The 19,292-nt window shown below is 41.7% G+C and overlaps 1 protein-coding gene across 3 annotated transcripts in view; it reads left to right on the top strand.

Annotated features, from left to right (window-relative positions):
- CLCN5 (chloride voltage-gated channel 5) overlaps positions 1-15,287 on the top strand; it is a 183,346-nt gene extending 168,059 nt beyond the window's left edge. For all 3 annotated transcript variants that reach the window (XM_027535518.1, XM_027535519.1, XM_027535520.1), the window contains 6 exons: positions 1,580-1,660; positions 1,897-2,439; positions 4,590-4,776; positions 5,766-6,164; positions 6,790-7,006; positions 8,518-15,287. In XM_027535518.1, coding sequence (XP_027391319.1) covers positions 1,580-1,660; positions 1,897-2,439; positions 4,590-4,776; positions 5,766-6,164; positions 6,790-7,006; positions 8,518-8,608 — 1,518 coding nt within the window. In that variant the 3' untranslated portion in view covers positions 8,609-15,287. The remainder of the gene's footprint in view (positions 1-1,579; positions 1,661-1,896; positions 2,440-4,589; positions 4,777-5,765; positions 6,165-6,789; positions 7,007-8,517) is intronic.
- Positions 15,288-19,292: the final 4,005 nt, after the last annotated feature.

Genomic DNA, 19,292 nt, shown 5'->3' with positions numbered 1-19,292 from the left:
TTAATTTCTGTCTGACAGCTTCTTTCTCTTTCTTTCTCTCCTTACCCTTTTCCTTGCCACACCTAGACACACTTAGGTCTTAGGACTATTCCCTTCAAAATCTATCCCCAACTTTGCTTCTAGTCACCCTCCTATTTCTGTTCCATAGGTCACTAGGTGTGGATTAGGGCACATAGTACAGGAAACTCTAAATACCTCTTGTCTGAATATTTGCAGCTCCTGATTAGCTGTGAGCCAATCATTATTTCAAGTTTGTATCATTCAGTTCAGTTCAGTCACTCAGTCGTGTCCGACTCTTTGCGACCCCATGAATCACAGCACGCCAGGCCTCCCTGTCCATCACCAACTCCTGAAGTTCACCCAGACTCACGTCCATCGAGTCAGTGATGCCATCCAGCCATCTCATCCTCTGTCGTCCCCTTCTACTCCTGCCCCCAATCCCTCCCACCATCAGTCTTTTCCAATGAGTCAACTCTTCGCATGAGGTGGCCAAAGTACTGGAGTTTCAGCTTGAGCATCATTCCTTCCAAAGAAATCCCAGGGCTGATCTCTTTTAGAATGGACTGGTTGGATCTCCTTGCAGTCCAAGGGACTCTCAAGAGTCTTCTCCAACACCTCAGTTCAAAAGCATCAATTCTTTGGCGCTCAGCCTTCTTCACAGTCCAACTCTCACATCCATACATGACCACAGGAAAAACCATAGCCTTGACTAGACGAACCTTTGTTGGCAAAGTAATATCTCTGTTTTTGAATATGCTGTCTAGGTTGGTCATAACTTTCCTTCCAAGGAGTAAACGTCTTTTAATTTCATGGCTGCAGTCACCATCTGCAGTGATTTTGGAGCCAGAAAAATAAAGTCTGACACTGTTTCCACATCTATTTCCCATGAAGTGATGGGACCGGATGCCATGATTTCTGTTTTCTGAATGTTGAGCTTTAAGCCAACATTTTCACTCTCCACTTTCACTTTCATCAAGAGGCTTTTTAGTTCCTCTTCACTTTCTGCCATAAGGGTGGTATCATCTGCATATCTGAGGTTATTGATATTTCTCCCTGCAATCTTGATTCCCGCTTGTGTTTCTTCCAGTCCAGCGTTTCTCATGATGTACTCTGCAGATAAGTTAAATAAGCAGGGATTAGAGCTATCTTTAAAATCTCATTTTAAAAGCTTTTCTTTATAAAGAAAGTGCTGTGTAAATTACATATGTAAATATTTACATAATGTAAATATTTCATTTAGGTGGTGAATAGGTCTTACAGACCATAAATCAATTGTGGAATTGGGAGTATGGGGGATGGGAGCATAATTTGGAATCAAGTACACGCCTAAATTAATTACAAAGGAAGGCCCGCTACGTGTTCCAGCATGTGAACCATGTGTTCAAGATTCAGCAGATAGTGTTTGCTCTCAAAGTAAATATATGTTGAACTTCATTTTTCATAAATAAGCTGGGTATAGAGCAGGTAAAGTTTTTTTTGTTTTGTTTACGTTTGGTAACCACCAATATTCCTTTTAAAACGTGACTGAAGGTAGGAAAGTGGCCTTATTCTGTCACTAATTTTGAGTTTTGAATCATAGGTCTTGTCAGCCGCTGCCGCTGCTGGTGTATCTGTAGCCTTTGGGGCACCTATTGGTGGAGTATTATTCAGCCTAGAAGAGGTAACTGCTTTTATCTGTCTGTAGAGCCACGCTTGTGATTTTGTGCCAGGAATTCTGGCCATTGTCTGTGTATACTGCAGTCCTGAAGTGCTCTGCCCAACTCCAGTGCTTTGCCACGGGACTGGAGATTTCCAGGCCATTTTCTTCCTCAGCTCGAATTGCCACAGCACAGTTTTTCACCCCAAATAGTTCCTGCATATTGACTTGAGTTGATTTTCTCGCTTTTTCTCCTATAGGTCAGCTACTACTTTCCCCTCAAAACACTGTGGCGTTCATTTTTCGCTGCTTTAGTGGCAGCATTCACTCTACGCTCCATCAATCCGTTTGGAAACAGCCGCCTGGTTCTATTTTATGTGGAATTTCACACCCCATGGCATCTCTTTGAGCTTGTGCCCTTCATTCTGCTGGGCATATTTGGTGGTCTGTGGGGAGCTCTTTTTATCCGCACTAACATTGCCTGGTGTCGGAAGCGGAAGACTACCCAGTTGGGCAAGTATCCTGTCGTAGAGGTTCTTGTCGTGACAGCCATCACTGCCATCCTGGCTTTCCCCAATGAGTATACCCGAGTGAGCACAAGTGAGCTCATCTCTGAGCTGTTCAATGACTGTGGCCTCCTGGACTCCTCCAAACTCTGTGATTATGAGAACCGTTTCAACACAAGCAAGGCGGGTGAGCTGCCCGACAGACCAGCTGGCGTGGGAGTCTACAGTGCAATGTGGCAGCTGGCCTTGACACTCATACTGAAAATTGTCATCACTATATTCACCTTTGGCATGAAGGTGAGGAGATTCTTTTGGTCCTTCCTGGATATTTGTGTGTCTGTAGGTTTTCAGGGCAAAGCCAAGATACCATAAAATTCTCGTAGTTCATGGAGTATGTCCAGCTTCACCCAGCATTATCCACTAACCCACCCCAAGGCCCCTTTTACCCGCACATATCCTCAATATCCTCATAACTTCTTAGACAATTGTATGGCTATCTAAAATTGTCCAAGCCTAGTTTTAGGCCAAATGCAAACCTCGGTGATGAGATTTTAAAAGTAGAAATGTTTTCTCCTTTTCTGTGGAAAACATATTTTGCCACTCAAAAAGGATGGTGAGGTATTTATCCCAGTGCATTTTGTATCAAAACAATATCTGACCAACACATTTTTGGTCCTTATAAAGTGGCTTTGGAGTTTACCAATAAAGCAAAGTAGTTGGTTGAACCAAATGAAGTTGCCAACCATTTTAACCACTGAAATAGCAATTTCATATGGTTCAACCCAATACATAGCTAAACGTATTTTTTACAGTTGTTAACAGTGTCCAATTATCAAGAACTTCATAGGTGACCCTAAATTAATATTTAGATTATCAAAAGCTGACATCAGGCCAATATCTTTATTTTCAGTACCGTTGTAATTTCCATGTGTCAGAAGAAATCAAGAAGGAAAATTTGTATTTTCTTTATCTTCCTTGGTTTTTATGTGTCCAGGCAACAATACTGGAGTGGGTTGCCATTCCTTTCTCTAGGGGATCTTCCAGACCCAGAGATATTCCTGACCCGGGGATTGAACCTGGGTCTCCTCCATTTCAGGCAGATTCTTTATCTGTAGCCACCATGGAAGCCCTTCTTTTCTTTAGCACTCAACTACCAATGTATTTCCTCTATTCTCTAGAGAAATAGATTCAAAACAGAAAATAAGGGCCAACAATGCAGTTTAGGGAATACAGTAATCTCTGAATTCATATCCATCCTCAACATGTTGAACATATTTGCAGTGCTTCTTGGGTTACTTTGCACCTCATGGCTTTATTCTTTCATTTAAAAGTGAATTTGCAGACCATCAGACCCACCCCAATTCAAATTTATTCTAGAATCAAAGCTATTTTAAAATAATCTTCTGTTTGGGTTATCCCTGTCATCATTTTCCCTCTCTTAGCACAGAAAATTGAGAATGCACTATTGTATCCTGGTGGTGGTGGTTTAGTCCCCAAGTCATGTCCTGCAACCCCATAGACTATAGCCCACCAGGCTCCTCTGTCTATGGAATTTCCTAGGCAAGAATAATAGAGTGGGTTGACATTTCCTTCTCTAGGGGATCTTCCTGACCCAGGGATTGAACCTGTGTCTCCTGCATTGCAGGTGGGTTCTTTACTGACTGAGCCACCAGAGAAGCCCCAATTACATTCTAGGAGTTCAAAAAAAAAAAAAAGAGGAGACAGATGGGGATTCCTTTTTGGGATAGTCATGCAACCATAGTCACTACCTCATTAAAAAACTTATTTATTATTTCTTTTATACTGTTAAAATAAACTGAAACCTCAAATGCCATCCTTTTGTGTGGGCAGTGGGTCAAGATTCAATACATGAGAGTGATTAGAAGCATTGCATTTAAACCCTATCACCAACATTTACTAAATCTTGGCCTTGGATGAGTTCTTAACCTCTCTGTACCTTAGATCGTTTGTGAATTGAGGATAATAACACCCGCCTCTTGGGGTGGTTGTAAAGAACCCAGAAAATCCAGTCTGTAGAGCATCCAGCATAGAGCATTGTAGATAGTCAATAAAGGGTAATCGCTATTGATAAGAATTCAAAATTGGGTAAACTGTCTGCATATATGAGAAACTCCATCTATTTTCCTTTTTCTTTGGGAAAGGCTTAATTTCTACCTCCAGTTCTGTGTTGGTCTGGAGAGTTCAGGCTCTTGCCTGATGGACCCCGAATCAGGGTAAGCATCTTTGCAGTTGTACTTGCCTGCACGTCCCAGAGAACCTCTAGTCCCTGTAGTGTTACACAGATCTTTGCAGCCACTTGCTAGCATAGTGCATAGTTAGATTGTCATTGGCCTGTTCGCTTTGCAGAGGGTCAGTCCTTTAGCCCTTATCACATGCCATGTAATTACATCACTTCTCACTAACCATCTGTTGCTTTCTCTTTGCAGATTCCTTCTGGTCTCTTTATCCCTAGCATGGCTGTTGGTGCTATAGCAGGTCGGCTTTTGGGAGTTGGGATGGAACAGCTGGCTTATTACCACCATGACTGGGCCATCTTCAATAGCTGGTGCAGTCAAGGAGCGGATTGCATCACCCCTGGCCTTTATGCGATGGTTGGGGCTGCAGCCTGTTTGGGTGAGTATTGTTTTCATTGGTTTCAAAGAAATTGCTCCCCAGGTGGCATTATAAAGATGAGTTATACTATATATAACTGACTGTAGGTTAAAAAAAAAAAAAAAAACAATCCATTTCTTGTTGGGTTTGCCATTTTCAAGTGCTTTAAGAAGGCATTCTTTACCATATATCTCCATTCCTCCCATTGGAGAGGAATTCTCTCAAATCCTGTCATATTGAGGAAGAAACCAGAAATTTGGACAAAAATACCTGCACAAGAATGTTCATCATGGTATTATGTGTAATAGCAAATAACTGTAATCAACCTAAAAGTGCAATAAGGGACTGGTTAAATAAATTATGGTACATCCATATAATGCTATACCATGGAGCCACTGAATGTGATGCTAATATGTTTAATATTTTTAAATACAATTTAAATAAATTTGTACTAATATGCAAAGTATTCCTAACATAAAGTTAGGAGAAAAGGCATGGTGAGGAATTTAAACATAATACAAATTCATCTATATAAAAACATATGTTTTTGAAAAAAAGTCACTTGAAATTTTTACTCAGCATATTTCTAGGCAGTGAGTTTACGGGTAAGACTTTCCTTTATATACTTTAAACATATATATAGTTTGCAATTATTCTACAGTGGGCCTGCATGTCCCAGAGAACCTCTCACGACTGTGGTTTTATACAAATCATAGACATCTTATGCAATTACTTTTATAATTGGGAGTTGGTGGGGAGCAACAAACAAATGAAAAAAGAGTGAAGGAGGTATCTTTTGTATAGGTTATTTTGAGAAGTGTGACTCCTGTCCATTGTAAACTTGTTTGAATGCAGTTGCAGGAGTCTATGCAGTTGTAGGCAAGGGCCTCCTTTTAGTGATGTTTCTGGTAAGTAACTTTTTCTGGATGGGGCCTGTGAAAGGCCCATAACTGTAATGAATCCTATACTTTTCCTGCCTTCACTAAGTAGCCTGTTGTCTATTTTTGCAGGTGGGGTGACTCGGATGACCGTTTCTCTTGTTGTCATAATGTTTGAATTAACTGGTGGCTTGGAATACATTGTGCCTCTGATGGCTGCAGCTATGACAAGCAAGTGGGTGGCGGATGCTCTTGGGCGGGAGGGCATCTATGATGCCCACATCCGTCTCAATGGGTACCCCTTTCTTGAAGCCAAAGAAGAGTTTGCTCATAAGACCCTGGCAATGGATGTGATGAAACCCCGGAGAAATGATCCTTTGTTGACTGTCCTTACTCAGGACAGTATGACTGTGGAAGATGTAGAGACCATAATCAGTGAAACAACTTACAGTGGCTTCCCAGTGGTGGTGTCCCGGGAGTCCCAAAGACTTGTGGGTTTTGTCCTCCGAAGAGACCTCATTATTTCAATTGGTAAGGATTTCATAAAGGGGACAGGAGGTCCACTATAGAAATAATAAATAAATATGCGTGAGGGGAGGGGAGGGGTAAATTAGGAGACTGGGATTAACAGACACACACTACTATATATAAAATAGATGACCAACAAGGACCTGCTGTATCGCACAGGGAACTGTACTCAGTATCTTATAATCACCTGTAATGGAAAAGAATCTGACAAACAACATATATATATGTTTATATGTGTGTGTGCATGTGAAAGTTGCTCAATCATGTCTGACGCTTTGCAACCACATGGACTCTAGCCTGCCTCCTCTGTCTGTGGAATTCTCCAGGCCAGAATGCTGGAGTGGGTAGCCATTCCCTTCTCCAGGGGAGCTTCCCAACTCGGGGATTGAACCCAGGTTTCCCACATTGTGGGTGGATTCTTTACCATTTGAGCCACCAGGGAAGCCCATAGAACAGAATCATTTTGCTGTAGACCTCAAAATAGCACAACATTGTATATCAACTATACAATAAATAAGCATGCGTGCATGAAATGGGGAAGACAGAAGGGAGAGGGGACTGGTTAGGGGCCAGAAGGATAGAATTAGTCCTTCTTTTTTAACTTTTTCCCCCTACTTTTTTCCAATAGAAAATGCTCGAAAAAAACAGGATGGAGTTGTGAGCACTTCCGTCATTTATTTCACTGAACATTCTCCTCCAGTGCCACCATACACCCCACCTACCCTCAAGCTTCGGAACATCCTGGATCTCAGCCCCTTCACTGTGACTGACCTTACGCCCATGGAGATTGTGGTGGATATCTTCCGCAAGCTGGGACTGCGGCAGTGCCTGGTTACACACAATGGGTGAGAGCTCGTTGGTGAAATCAGATTGGGTTAGGGGAAGAAAGAGAACGTAGAGAGATTAAAGAAAGAAAAGCCCAGCTCACATGAACTTAGTAGCACTTATAGACCTTTTGGAGACTCTGAGATGAAGATGGATATGTTTCTCTCACTGTCATAATAGAGAAGATGTTTGGGGAGGATAGTGGGTTTGAGAGATGTGAACTGCTGGTTGCATATTATAAATAACTCAGTTCCTCCCCTACAAAGGAAATACTATGTTCTTAAGAACAGGCAGCACTGAAATTTAAATGGTACTAGGTAGTATATGTCGGAGAAGGCAATGGCACCCCACTCCAGTACTCTTGCTTGGAAAATCCCATGGACGGAGGAGCCTGGTGGGCTGCGGTCCATGGGGTTGCACAGAGTCAGACATGACAGAGCGACTTCACTTTCACTTTTCACTTTCATGCATTGGAGAAGGAAATGGCAACCCACTCCAGTGTTCTTGCCTGGAGAATCCCAGGGACGGGGGAGCCTGGTGGGCTGCCGTCTATGGGGTCGCACAGAGTCGCATATGACTGAAGCGACTTAGCAGCAGCAGCAGGTAGTATGTGTGTGTTATTTCGTCCTTACAATACCTTCATCGTTATTATTTACTGGTGAGAAAACCAAGTTCCAGTGAGGTTTAAAGATTTGCACAAGGACGCCCCAGTTGATGTCTAGTTGAGGTAGGCTTTAAACACAAGTCTTCTGACTCCCATGGCTAAGGCTCTTTCTTTCTGAGATATTTCTTATCAAGTAAAGGAAGCCATGTTATTTTTATTGGGAAACAAAAAAGCAGGTTGAGGAGAAGGGTGGGTTTTTGTGTGTGTGTGTATGTGTGTGTGTGTTTGTGTGAGCATGGTAATGTTAATCTAGTGATTATATAAGAATTTCACCCTCTAAAATTTCTGAATAATGTAACAGATGTCTTGCAGAATTGAAATCAGTAAGGGGACTTTCCCTAACTGGTTCATTCAATCTTAACTAAATCTGAACTTCATGTAAAAACATATTCCACTAGATTCTGGGGAGAGACAGAAATCAAAGAGACTACCCTCTGCCCTCAGGGAGTATGCAGTGTTATAGGGAAGCTGATAACAGAGCAAACTGAACAAATGCTACAGAAGAGATGTGCACAGAACATACTCTTCCTAGGAGGAGGGCACAATTAGTTCTGGTTCATAGGATCAGAAAAGGTGTTCTGGAAAAGGGACATTTGAACTGGGTTATGAAAGGTAAGACTTGTATATATAGAGAGTAATATACACAGGAAATAGCAGGACTTAACACCTAGAGGAAGTAATGCTTAAAGGGACCCATGCATTGGTCCATTTACCTGGTATATGTAATCTAGTCCTGTTATCATTCTATAAGTGCAAATTGTGTTCAAAGACAAAGTTGAAAACGACTGAGGAGGAAAAGTGTCACCTTTGTGAATTTTATTTTAGCTACAGATTGATTTTTGTTTGTTGTCTTGTTTTATCTTTTAGGCGATTGCTTGGGATCATTACCAAAAAGGATGTGCTAAAGCATATAGCGCAGATGGCGAACCAAGATCCTGATTCCATTCTCTTCAACTAGAATCACAGGGTTGTACTGGATATAAAACAGGAAGGACATTGCAGACCATGGATATATTTTATTAACTGGGTACCCAAAACACATTTCCTACATTTGGGTGGTGAAGTTATATCAGTGTGTTGTCTCTTTCCTGCAAATTAACCAGTTGCACTACGTAATCTCTGGAAATTATTCTTCTCTTTAGGAGAAAATTCTATTAGGCTTCTGTGATATTGCATTAGGAAGATTTCATGAAAGAGTAAACAAGATTGCTATGATTTAATTCTTTTCTTTCTTTTTATTTAAAGATTTTTTTAATTTAAGACATAATTGTTAGCCAATATGCAATCACTGAAAACTATGCAAGAAAAATTCCAGATGTCCTGACCTATAGCCTGCAGGAAGCTCATGAAAAAGTCACTTTTTTGGACTCTTAACTGTCATTGGTGGAAAATGAAGTGTAAACTAAGGGGCTTTGCTTTTCCAGCCACAGGAAGGAAAGCCAGAAGGAAAATAGTAATGGTATTTTCCAGACTGTGAATTCAGTTCAAATATTATCTTGTTCCTGTTACAGTATTTAGCATTATTAGTTTCGTGTGTTTATGTATATGTTAATTTTAATGTCTGATTATAAGACAATGCTGCTTTGGTTAATCTCCTCTAAGTGAATTTAAAGAGATTAACTTTTATAGCTTGCTTGTTCCTGGTACTCTTTTTTGACGTGCACAAAGATAAGTTATAGAATTTTCTCCTTGTCTGCAAATAGGCTAATTTTTCCAGGTGGTCTTTGTTAGCTAGTAGACAAAGACTTGGCCATGAATTTGTTAGTAACAAGGAATGATTTCTCCAGCTTCCTTGAAATGATTAGTAAAGTTCTAAGCAAAGTCAATGACTAGGTCTTTCACATTTTTGTGAGGTCCCAACTAATCCTCTTACCCAGATGCCACCTCCATGAGTGATGGTGCTTTCGGCTTCTGGAATATAGAAGAGCAGTAAAGGGAACCAAATCTAGACTGCATACTGGTAAACCAGGGAAGATTCCAAGCTGTATCTGTGTTTTCATGCATTCCTTCGTAACAACCACCAGTACTAAAATGACTGGGCACTCTTGCGTCTTCCCAGTGTTAAGTACATTTAACAGGCCAGTGTTTTCCCCATGATGGTGAATTTAGGCTTGGGAGTACTTTCAGATGTATTCAAGGCATTGGAACAGGATAGGCAGCTCTGACTCCCTTGAGGCTTCTTAGACTTCTAAATAAAATGCAGAACCATCCTGAGACCCAGGGGTGTGGACAAGGCCTGGTGACACCTAAGGTGCTTGTATCCAATTGAAAAGGTGCCTGTCTCAATTTCCTACCACCTCTACTGCAGTAGAAAACATCTAGGGACACCCGGTGGAGCTACAGAGCCACCACCATCATTCCAACTACGTTTTCTACATGTTTACCCACATGCTGTTGTTTCCCCTCCATTCTTCTCCCTTTTCCATGCCTTAGTCCTGAGTCCTCTCTTTGGGATTGAGCACTGTGCCCAGTTAATCATTCCTATTACAAAAAGATAACTCCTGGAGCTAAATTGTAAACCCAGCCTCCAGAAGCTTATAGCCCATGGACCAGAGAGGCAACACGCAGCCATTTGCTTTGCTCTATAGTCCAGTAGCTACTGCCATACCTCCATTCCCACGCTGATGCCCACAGCAGTGAGACTCAAATGCTAGGGGAGAGAGCTGAACCTTTCCCATTTTCCAAGTCTGTTCCCAGTGCTTCCCACCATCCTTCCAGCCTAGAATCAGCAGTCATTCAGCATAGCCTTTCCTACCCTCTGTCTCCTCTGTTCAAGCACCTCAGTGTACCTCATTTTAAAAGTTGCCGATCTCTGAGTCTAGGATTTTTTACCCCTAGTTCTTATGTTTCCAAAATCTGAAATTCTTTTATTGCCCAGAACTAGGGAGCCAAGGCTTATTTTGATTTTTAGCTTTAAAGTATCAAGGCAGTCACCAGAGCTTTCCCTTTAAATATAACACTCTAGCATTGTAATGAAAAAGAAAAGATCCTCCCTAGGTTTTATTACAGTATAGTCATGACTCAGTAACTTCACAAGGGACAAGTAGGTCATTTGTCCCTTCTTTGCCACTGATTCCCTCAAAAGAGATGTGGCTATTTGCCCTACCACCACATCTGTTGTGCAGTAGTCAAAGTTCTTCTGTGTGTACTTCTGGTTCACTACCTATCTCTTCTTATCAGCCGTCCAACTAAAGTTTGCAAAACAGGAAATGTTAATATTTCTGGTATTTGATGACAGTCAAAGGTTTGGTCACATTTCTTAGGGCAGCGGTGATATGGAGGGTATGTAAGTTTGCCTTTGTGTTTCTTCTAGGCTCTGTTTTTGATTTGAAACAGATGAGCCAGTGTTCAGGTGCTACTTCAGAGAATAAATTCAAGAAATCAGATAATACTGTGCCAAGGTGTACTTTCTAGATGCTAAGCACTGATTGGCCCTCCAGAGAAAAACATCCCTTTGATACCTCACTCCTAGTAAATCTCATTCATTAACCTCAGCTTCTCAGGAATCCTTGTAACTATATGCTAAAAGTACCTGTAGTTTATGATATCCATTATATGTCCAGTCCTATGGTTTGGCTCAAAGTTTGGCTAATTGTGGTAGCGCTCCCTGCTAGACTGCTAGCTCAGCACCTTAACATTCAGAGTTTCTTATCTTGAGGCAAAGGAAAATGTTCTTTCTGCCACTGCCAATTCAGCAGTTAGACATCATTAAACCAACAGAGCTGATATAGGGAGGTCTGTTAGTAGCCAGAAATGGTCAAATACCTCAGTGGCAAAAGACTGGGAGACCAGTCTATTCTGGTATTGAGAGAAAATTTCCCAACACAAGGGAAGGATTTATAAAATAATGCCAATAAGCACTTCGAGAGAGGGTTTTCCAAAGCAAAATATCTGTAGGCATCCAGCCATGAAGGGAATGAGTGTCTAGATTTTTTTGAGAGGCTAGATTTTAAAAAATCTAACAGCTATATTTTGTATCTTCAGATCTTCAGTGTAAAGAATTAAAGAAACTGGAATAAAGCTGAGGCATGTTTAGATATACCATTGGCAGAAGCAGGGAACTGACTGAACATGCAAAGTCATGGCCACTTTTAAGATCATTTCTGTTAGTTCAGACACTCTCCTCTTTTCTGGCTCCAGTGTCCTTCTGGCTCAGCCCAGCTGGAGTAGAGGTGGTATAATCCACAGAGCCCATGTCCTCTGGTGGATAATCCGACATTGACAGTGCTTTGGATGTGCCAGCTGGCAGAGCAGTCAATCTGTTTGCTGCTTGAACTGCAAAGGAGTTCAGTTGTTTGGACACCAGAGACTGAATCTGAACCCTTCACAGAAAGAGCAGAGAACAGCATCAATTTCTCTATCAAGTCTTCAATTGTGCTTGACCACAAGAATGATAAATTAACGGGGACTTTGTGTGGTCTAAGACTGTGAAGTAATTCTTAACTATGAATTTATGAACCTATTCAGGTGGAGGGGAGGAGCAAATACATTTTTTAAAAACAACGTGCAATAGAGTCCAACAGGGAAAGTAATCACCACTGTATGTTTTAAGTATTTGAATCAACTGTCCTGGTTGGGTCCTGACCTTGGTTTGTTTAGTTAGGTGGTGAGTATACCCCATGATATCTTTTGGTTTTGTTTTTTTAATCATAAGGAGTGCAGTTTTTGAGGTTGAATATTTAATAAATGATAGTCAAGACAGTTATTGAAATTTTGAAATGGCCAGTGTGTTTTATATTGCTAAAGTACTTACTGGTGATGGACCACATTGTATTGTGAGAAGCTGTTTTACTTTCATCAGATCAGAACCATATGCAGGCCACTGTCTGTTCAGAGAAAGCAGGAGAGTGTCTTTCATGGTGGTACATAGAGTATTGAGCTCTTGAAAACCCTGAGAAAAATTAAGAGTTTAGAAAGTAAAGGGGAGGTGGAATGGTGAGTAAAAGATGTCTAAATATGTGGTCTGAACTTAAGTGTCCTACAATCTTGATTTTTTTTTTTAAACCACCTCTGGAATTACCTGGATTCCCTTTGGAGAGAGGGTGGAAAGTTATGGTAGTGAAAAAACCCTAGTAAGAAAATATATGAGTTCTTGTAAGATGGTGGGAGGAAGGTCATTCCATGCTCCAAGCCAAACACCCTGACATTTATTAAACTGCTTAATTATGTGCCTCAAGGGGAGAATAGTTAGTAGTCGCTGAAAGAGCAGGCTTTCCAAACAACATAGAGGCTCAAAGCAGCATTTGGTTGGAGGCAGTCTACTTTTATGGAGAGGGCTGACCCAAGACCAGACATCTGCTCATGGAGGAGGGCCGCGTCTCCTGCCATTGCCTAAATGATAAGCTTTTGGTAGATTATCTTGAATTTTGATAGAAAAGTTCTTTAAAAATCTATGTCGTTAGCCTCCTTGGTATATGCTTATTCTATATTAAAAAGAAAAAAGTGACGGTGTCTCAGAGCTCAGGGAGCTTTGTAAATTTGAACTGAAATTGGTGTAGTAGACCTGTGGCAACCACTCAACTGTGCTCTGCCTCAATTTTGATTGCTTGCCCCAAGGGGAGACTTTCTTGGACTAGTAGGTGTTAGCAACTTCAGGTCACTCCCCAAATGTTTGCTGGTCACAATCTCATTTCTAAACATCTGCATCTGGGCAAAGTTTTGAAGTGACATAGGGAGCAAAATTGGTTTTCCACCATGTAACCTTATTTTGCCAAATCACCCAAGAAAGAAGGAAAGTCTGTGATGTGTGGAGTTTGCATTTCTTGGATGGAACCTATCAGGTCATCCAGTTCAATCCTGCAGTCATAAATTCCTACCTCTTAAGTTCCTGCCAAAAGGTCTTCAGCCTCTGTGTGCACACTCATTGAATGAATGCCTTGCCTAAAGTTCAGCCTTTTAAGGGGAAAAGGCGTGTGGTAGTATAAAATGTTAGGGTTTAAATAAATGATCTCTGCCTCTCCTCCTCTCTCCTGTCTGCCCCTGTCTCTCTGTTTCTGTCTCCTCCCTGCCATGCCCTAAATTCAAAATTTTATCATGTGTTATAAGTGTATTGTTTTGAATATGGACCTTGGAAGAGGGAGAGGATCATTCTGAGAGTAGAGAATGACTTCTGAGTTGATGGAGCCAACAGGGCTTTGCTCTGCTTTAGGGGCTAAAGCCAGTGATACCTGCTGGCAGTGTCCGGGGCTTTAGCATCTCTATGCAGACATGTGAAATATTCATTGCTAAATGTTATTCTCAGCTATTACTAGTCCAAATCTGTTGAAAGTCAGAGGCGATCTAGAACTTGATGAGTGTAATGCCTCTTGGCAGAATGAAGGTGAGGGAGTGGCCTGGGTTGATTTTGTCAGGGTGGGGATGTTTAGCCTCATTATCTTTCTGACTGTACCTCAACTATATGGTCCTTCAACAGTGCTCCTCCTCCTCCATTTTACTTTATCCCTTATTCTCTCTCTTTCCCCTTGTCCTGCCTTTTTACTCCTCAGATTTTAATAAATATTTACTTTTTTATTATATATTTGGTCCCTTGGGACTATGTAGTGATTATAAATTGAATTCATTCTAGGTAAAAAATATATATATAGTGTGTTTAATATTTTGTTCTTTTAAACTGTCTTTTGAAGCTATGCTGTTAACCAGGTACAGGCCAGAAAGGAGTTAAGCCTGATGAACAGCACCTGGTCATGTCACCTAGGGATGCCATTGATGTAATGATGGTGATTCTTCTTCATTTGACCAAGGCCAGCCTCCTCTTCTTAACCTCCAGTCATTTCTGGCTGTGGGAAAAATACCAGCTGTCGGGTGAGCCAGTGAGGCCAGGATGATCGGGGGGGCTGGTTCCAGCCCATGGACCATTCTATGAATATCTCTGTAGTGAGCTCATTTGTAGGGCTGGCTTCAACTGCAGTAGCCAAAGAAAACCTGTCTGACTCAAAATTTTAGTTCCTGAGAGTTGGTAAAAGTTCAAATGAAGCTAAATACACATTATAGACATCAGCAGTAGCTTAGGTGTCTAGACCCTAGAATCAACCAAAGCTAATAGAGCCTGAGTTTCCATAGGAAGCTTGGTGCTGAGCTGTTCAGAGCAATTATTTATCTGAGTGCTGCCAATGCTTTAGTCACACTTTCTTAGCTTTATTGTAACTTTTAGAGATGTTGGTCCCTGTTCATAGGCGCAGCCTGTACCAAAGCTATGGCTTACTGCACACTTCATTCTGCTCCCTGGTCAAGCATAGCAACATAGTTTTAAAGGAAAGATGTGAGCTGGGGAGTTAGGAGACCTAGTTTCTATTCCCTATGCTTCTACTAACTAGCCTCGAGATCTTAACCGCTCTGTGCCTCAGTGTTCCCATCTGAAAAATGGGGATAGTGTTAATTGCCCTACCTACCTCACAGGGTTGTTGTGAGGATAAACTGAGACAATGAAAGGAAAGTACTTTGACAAGTAAGTGCTATGCAAATTGTAAGAAATGGAAACAATCATGTTACAGGCAATGGAATGGACTTTGGCAGAAGGGTTAATGGGATTGTCCAGCCCTTTCTCTGTGTGGCTTAAACCCAGGTCGCCATTGCTTTATACATTTTTCACTTAGCACAGATTTGTAATTATGCATGTAATAAAGCACAGCCTTATCCAATTTGGTGTCTGGTGTGTTTCTGAAGACCCTCGATTTTGTAGCTATTGATTTCTGATCATAAAATTGCAGTGTGGAGGTTGGGGGATGGTAGTGTGAAAGGTACCTGAAAACTCCTACTGGTTGGCCTACTTCTTAAAATGATTTATTAAATAGTTAGATTTACAGATTGAGTAATACTTTGAGCAAGCTCCAGGAGTTGGTGATGGATAGGGAAGCCATGGGGTCGCAAAGAGTCAGACAGAACTGAAAGGCTGAACTGAATGCTTTTTACCACAAGGACACAAATGAGGAGCACTTGGTTTTTTCGGAATGATTCCTGATACTTTAATATGGCTACTTAAATGTTCCTGTCTCATACACTGGTGATCCTTTCTTGATGAAATGAGGATTAACTGGGAGCTGTATTTTTTCTCTTTTTGAGCTTTTAATGATGTAAGGTTTTAGGCCTCTTGGCTACAGTCCGTTCTTACAAGGAGTGGGATGGGTGATGGAAATGTTCCTCCAGTGAATAGCAGAGCTAGTAGTATAATCTTTATGGTGTGTTGGGATTAAAATGTCTTCTCTGGGAAACCCTTTTATGTGACTGAGGAGTGGGCCTTTTCAGGGAAGTGGTTGAATGTGCAAACATTTCCTATTCACATCTCTCTGGAACCCAGAAAACAAAGGAAAGCTATCCTTTAAAGCATGGTTTTCCTACTTTCTCACTCTATTTTTCCTGAATCTGATTCCTCCTTACCTCTCCCTCCCTTTCTCTTTTGGACCACTAGGAAGACAGTTTACTGTGTTGTCCAAGTTTTCATTTTAACAGTTTCTCCCGTTGACATTTGATAACATCTGCACTGGTGTACGGGCTTCCCTGGTGGCTCAGACAGTAAAATGTCTGCCTGCAATGTGGGAGACCTGGGTTCAATCCCTGAGTTGGGAAGATCCCTGGAAAAGGAAATGGCCACCCACTCCAGTACAGGTGTACACTGGATATCTTGTTGCTACCAAGAACTTTAATGCCTTTGGCCTGCTTGGTATTGTTTCAGGAAGGACGCCTCTATGTATGAATAACTCCTTCATAAGGCTAAATTTTCACAAGGAAACTTCAGATTTTGATGTTACTCTTCCCAGTTGGCACTAGTGGTAAAGAACCTGCCTGCCAATGCAAGAGACATAAGAGATGCAGGCTCAATCCCTGGGTCGGGGAGATCTCCTGGAGGAGGGCATGGCAATCCTGTCCAGTATTCTTGCCTGGAGAATCCCATGGACAGAAGAGCATGGTGGGCTACAGTCCATAGGGTCACAAAGAATCATACGTGACTGAAGCAACTTGGAATGCACACACACAATTTTACTGGGCCCTTGCCACACGTATCGTCATCCCTGCCTCTAATCTGAATACCTTCTTAGAAAAAAACCAGCTATTACCAGCTATCAACAACTTGCTGTGAATTAGAGTGTCATGTCTTAGTTGCTGTAGGGCTCAGATAAAAATGGCTTTAATGGAGTACAAGGTACAGATTCATCTAGTACAGGAGCTGCCCAGAAAAAAAACCTGGAAATGACCACCAGATGTCAGTGCAATCATTAAAATACTGGTATAGCTCTGGTTTGGTCAGAAAAGAACTGTCTGAGAGTTGGCAGGGCAAGAAGCATTAATTCATATCTACAGCTAGATGCTGGGAATACAAGATTCAACCGAGATTTCTTAGTTGATCAGATCAGATCAAATCAGATATTCTCTTTTTAATGCATATAGTCAACTATGCTTTTCTTATTATTAAATCAATTACGTGGCAGTCCCTGCCTTTAAGGAGCTTATTGCCCTGATGTGTGAAAGTTATCATTTCTTTTTTGAAGCAGTGCCTCAGGTTAAAAACAATGAGGAAATATGGATTCTGGTCCCTCCCTCATTAGGATGGCCGTGTAACTTATAGTGTGACTAAGACCCTTTTGAAAGTGGAATGGTGGTAATAATTACTCAGGGACAATAGGCACATACTGGGACTATTCCAGGTGTGTTAGCCCAGGCTGCTGTAACAAATGACCATAGACTGAGTGGCTTATAAATAAAAGAAATTGATTTCTCACAGTTCTGGAGGCTGGAAGTCTGAGATCAGGGTGCTGACACGGCAAGGTTCTGGTAAGAGCGTAGCAGACTACAGAATTGTTGTATGCTCACAAGGCAGAAAGAGAGCTAGAACATTCTCGGGGGTCCTTTTATCAGGGCACTAATTGCGTTCATGTTCAGGCTCCCATCTTCTTGACTTCACCTCCCAAAGGCCCTACCTCCAAAAACATTGGGAGTTAAGATTTCAACATATGAATTTGGGGTTGACACAAACATCCAGTCTGCAATACTGGTAAAACCAAGAAGTGTGGTCACCTTCTTCCTGAGGGATCTCCAGCTCCAGTCTTTCCTCTCTTCCCTTCCTTGTAACAAGCTCTGTCACCTTATTGCTACTGGGACGTGGGGTAGAGAGGTTCAGACCACCACAAGTAGTAGTTCAGACTACCACAATTCTTATTCTCAAAAATAATAATAGGACTGAGCAGAGAGCAACATTCAGGGTAAGAGAAAGACAGCTTTGGCTTTTGGGTTCCCTTAGGCGTCCTTGAGCTGTCAGATTGAACAAGTTCTGTGTCTGTACACTTCCCATTGCTAATCCAGGAAGCTGCAGGTAGAATGAAGAAAGCATAGAATTTGGACCCAGGGGACCTGGACTTAAAGGCTTCCTGTAAAGGAATTGCTACCTTTCTCCATCAAGCAAAACTCAGGACTTCGGAAACTGGCCTTGGAGGAAGAGTCTCCATTGGGGCTCGTGGATGTCAAAGGGTGACTGTGTGTTCCACAGATTCTCCTTCCTGTTGAGACAATCTTTCTGGTTACCTCACTGGCCATGGGGTATAGTGGAGATAACTCCTTTTTAATATTCTAGTCTGAGTGTACCTCTCTAGCACAGCTGAGATGGAGGTAGAACTTTTAATCTAAAAGTTCAGGGAAAATAAAAGGAAGCCATCATGATGTGCAATGAGCTCACCTGTCTGATCCTGACTGTGCAACAGAATCATTTGAAATGAGTATTAAAATATAGATTCTCGGAGGTTTGGTGCTAGGTCTTAGACTAGTATTTGAAAAAGCATATGGGGATATTGTGGGGAAGATCCTCTAGAGGAGGAAATGGCTACCCACTCCAGTATTCTTGCCTGGAGAATCCCATGGACAGAGGAGCCTGGCGGGCTACAGTCCATAGGGTCACAAATAGTTGGACACGACTGAGCGACTTAGCATGCATGGGGATATTTCAGGTTTCACCTGACCCTGAAGCTTTATCAGATTTCAATGTTGTGGGCACCAACTTAGTACCACCTGGAGGAATTCATTGTCCCACTTCTTGTTCACTCTTGTATCCCAAGTACCAGCTACAGCACAGAGCAAGACCTCCAAAAATACAGTGTTGGTAGGATAGATGCCTGTGTAAAACTTGCCTTCTTAGTTCCTGTTTCTTGCCTGAAGATGTATCTCTTCCCTAGATGTATCCCACCTTCCAGGGACACCACTCTTACTCACACACAAGCAGTTCTTAGAATTTATACTGAAATCACAACCTGGTAGTCACCATCTCATACAACCCTTTGTAAGTGACGAAGAGCATGTTTATTTCAGGCTCTGCTACTTACTCACGTCATGATTGACCTCTGTGATCTCATCTGTAAAGGAGTAATGATGATAAACTGTTGAAATGAATGAAACTAGATAAGAAAACTAAGGGTTTATAAGTTGGCTTCCCTTGTGGCTCACATGGTAAAGAATCTGCCTGCAATGCAGGAGACCAGGATTTGATCCCTGGGTTGGGAAGAATCCCTGGAGGAGGGAACGACTAACACTTTCTGTTTTTATACAAACATCATTATTATTCATTCAGCCCTGAGAGCTAAATGAGGTAATATATGAGAATAGTCAATTCAGGAAATGACTGTGCTAAGTCACTTCAGTTGTGTCCAGCCCTTTGAGACCCC

The sequence above is a fragment of the Bos indicus x Bos taurus genome, chromosome X (assembly GCF_003369695.1).
Source record: "Bos indicus x Bos taurus breed Angus x Brahman F1 hybrid chromosome X, Bos_hybrid_MaternalHap_v2.0, whole genome shotgun sequence".
In the NCBI taxonomy this organism is placed as follows: Eukaryota; Metazoa; Chordata; class Mammalia; order Artiodactyla; family Bovidae; genus Bos; species Bos indicus x Bos taurus.
This window is presented reverse-complemented; position numbering and strand designations above follow the sequence as displayed.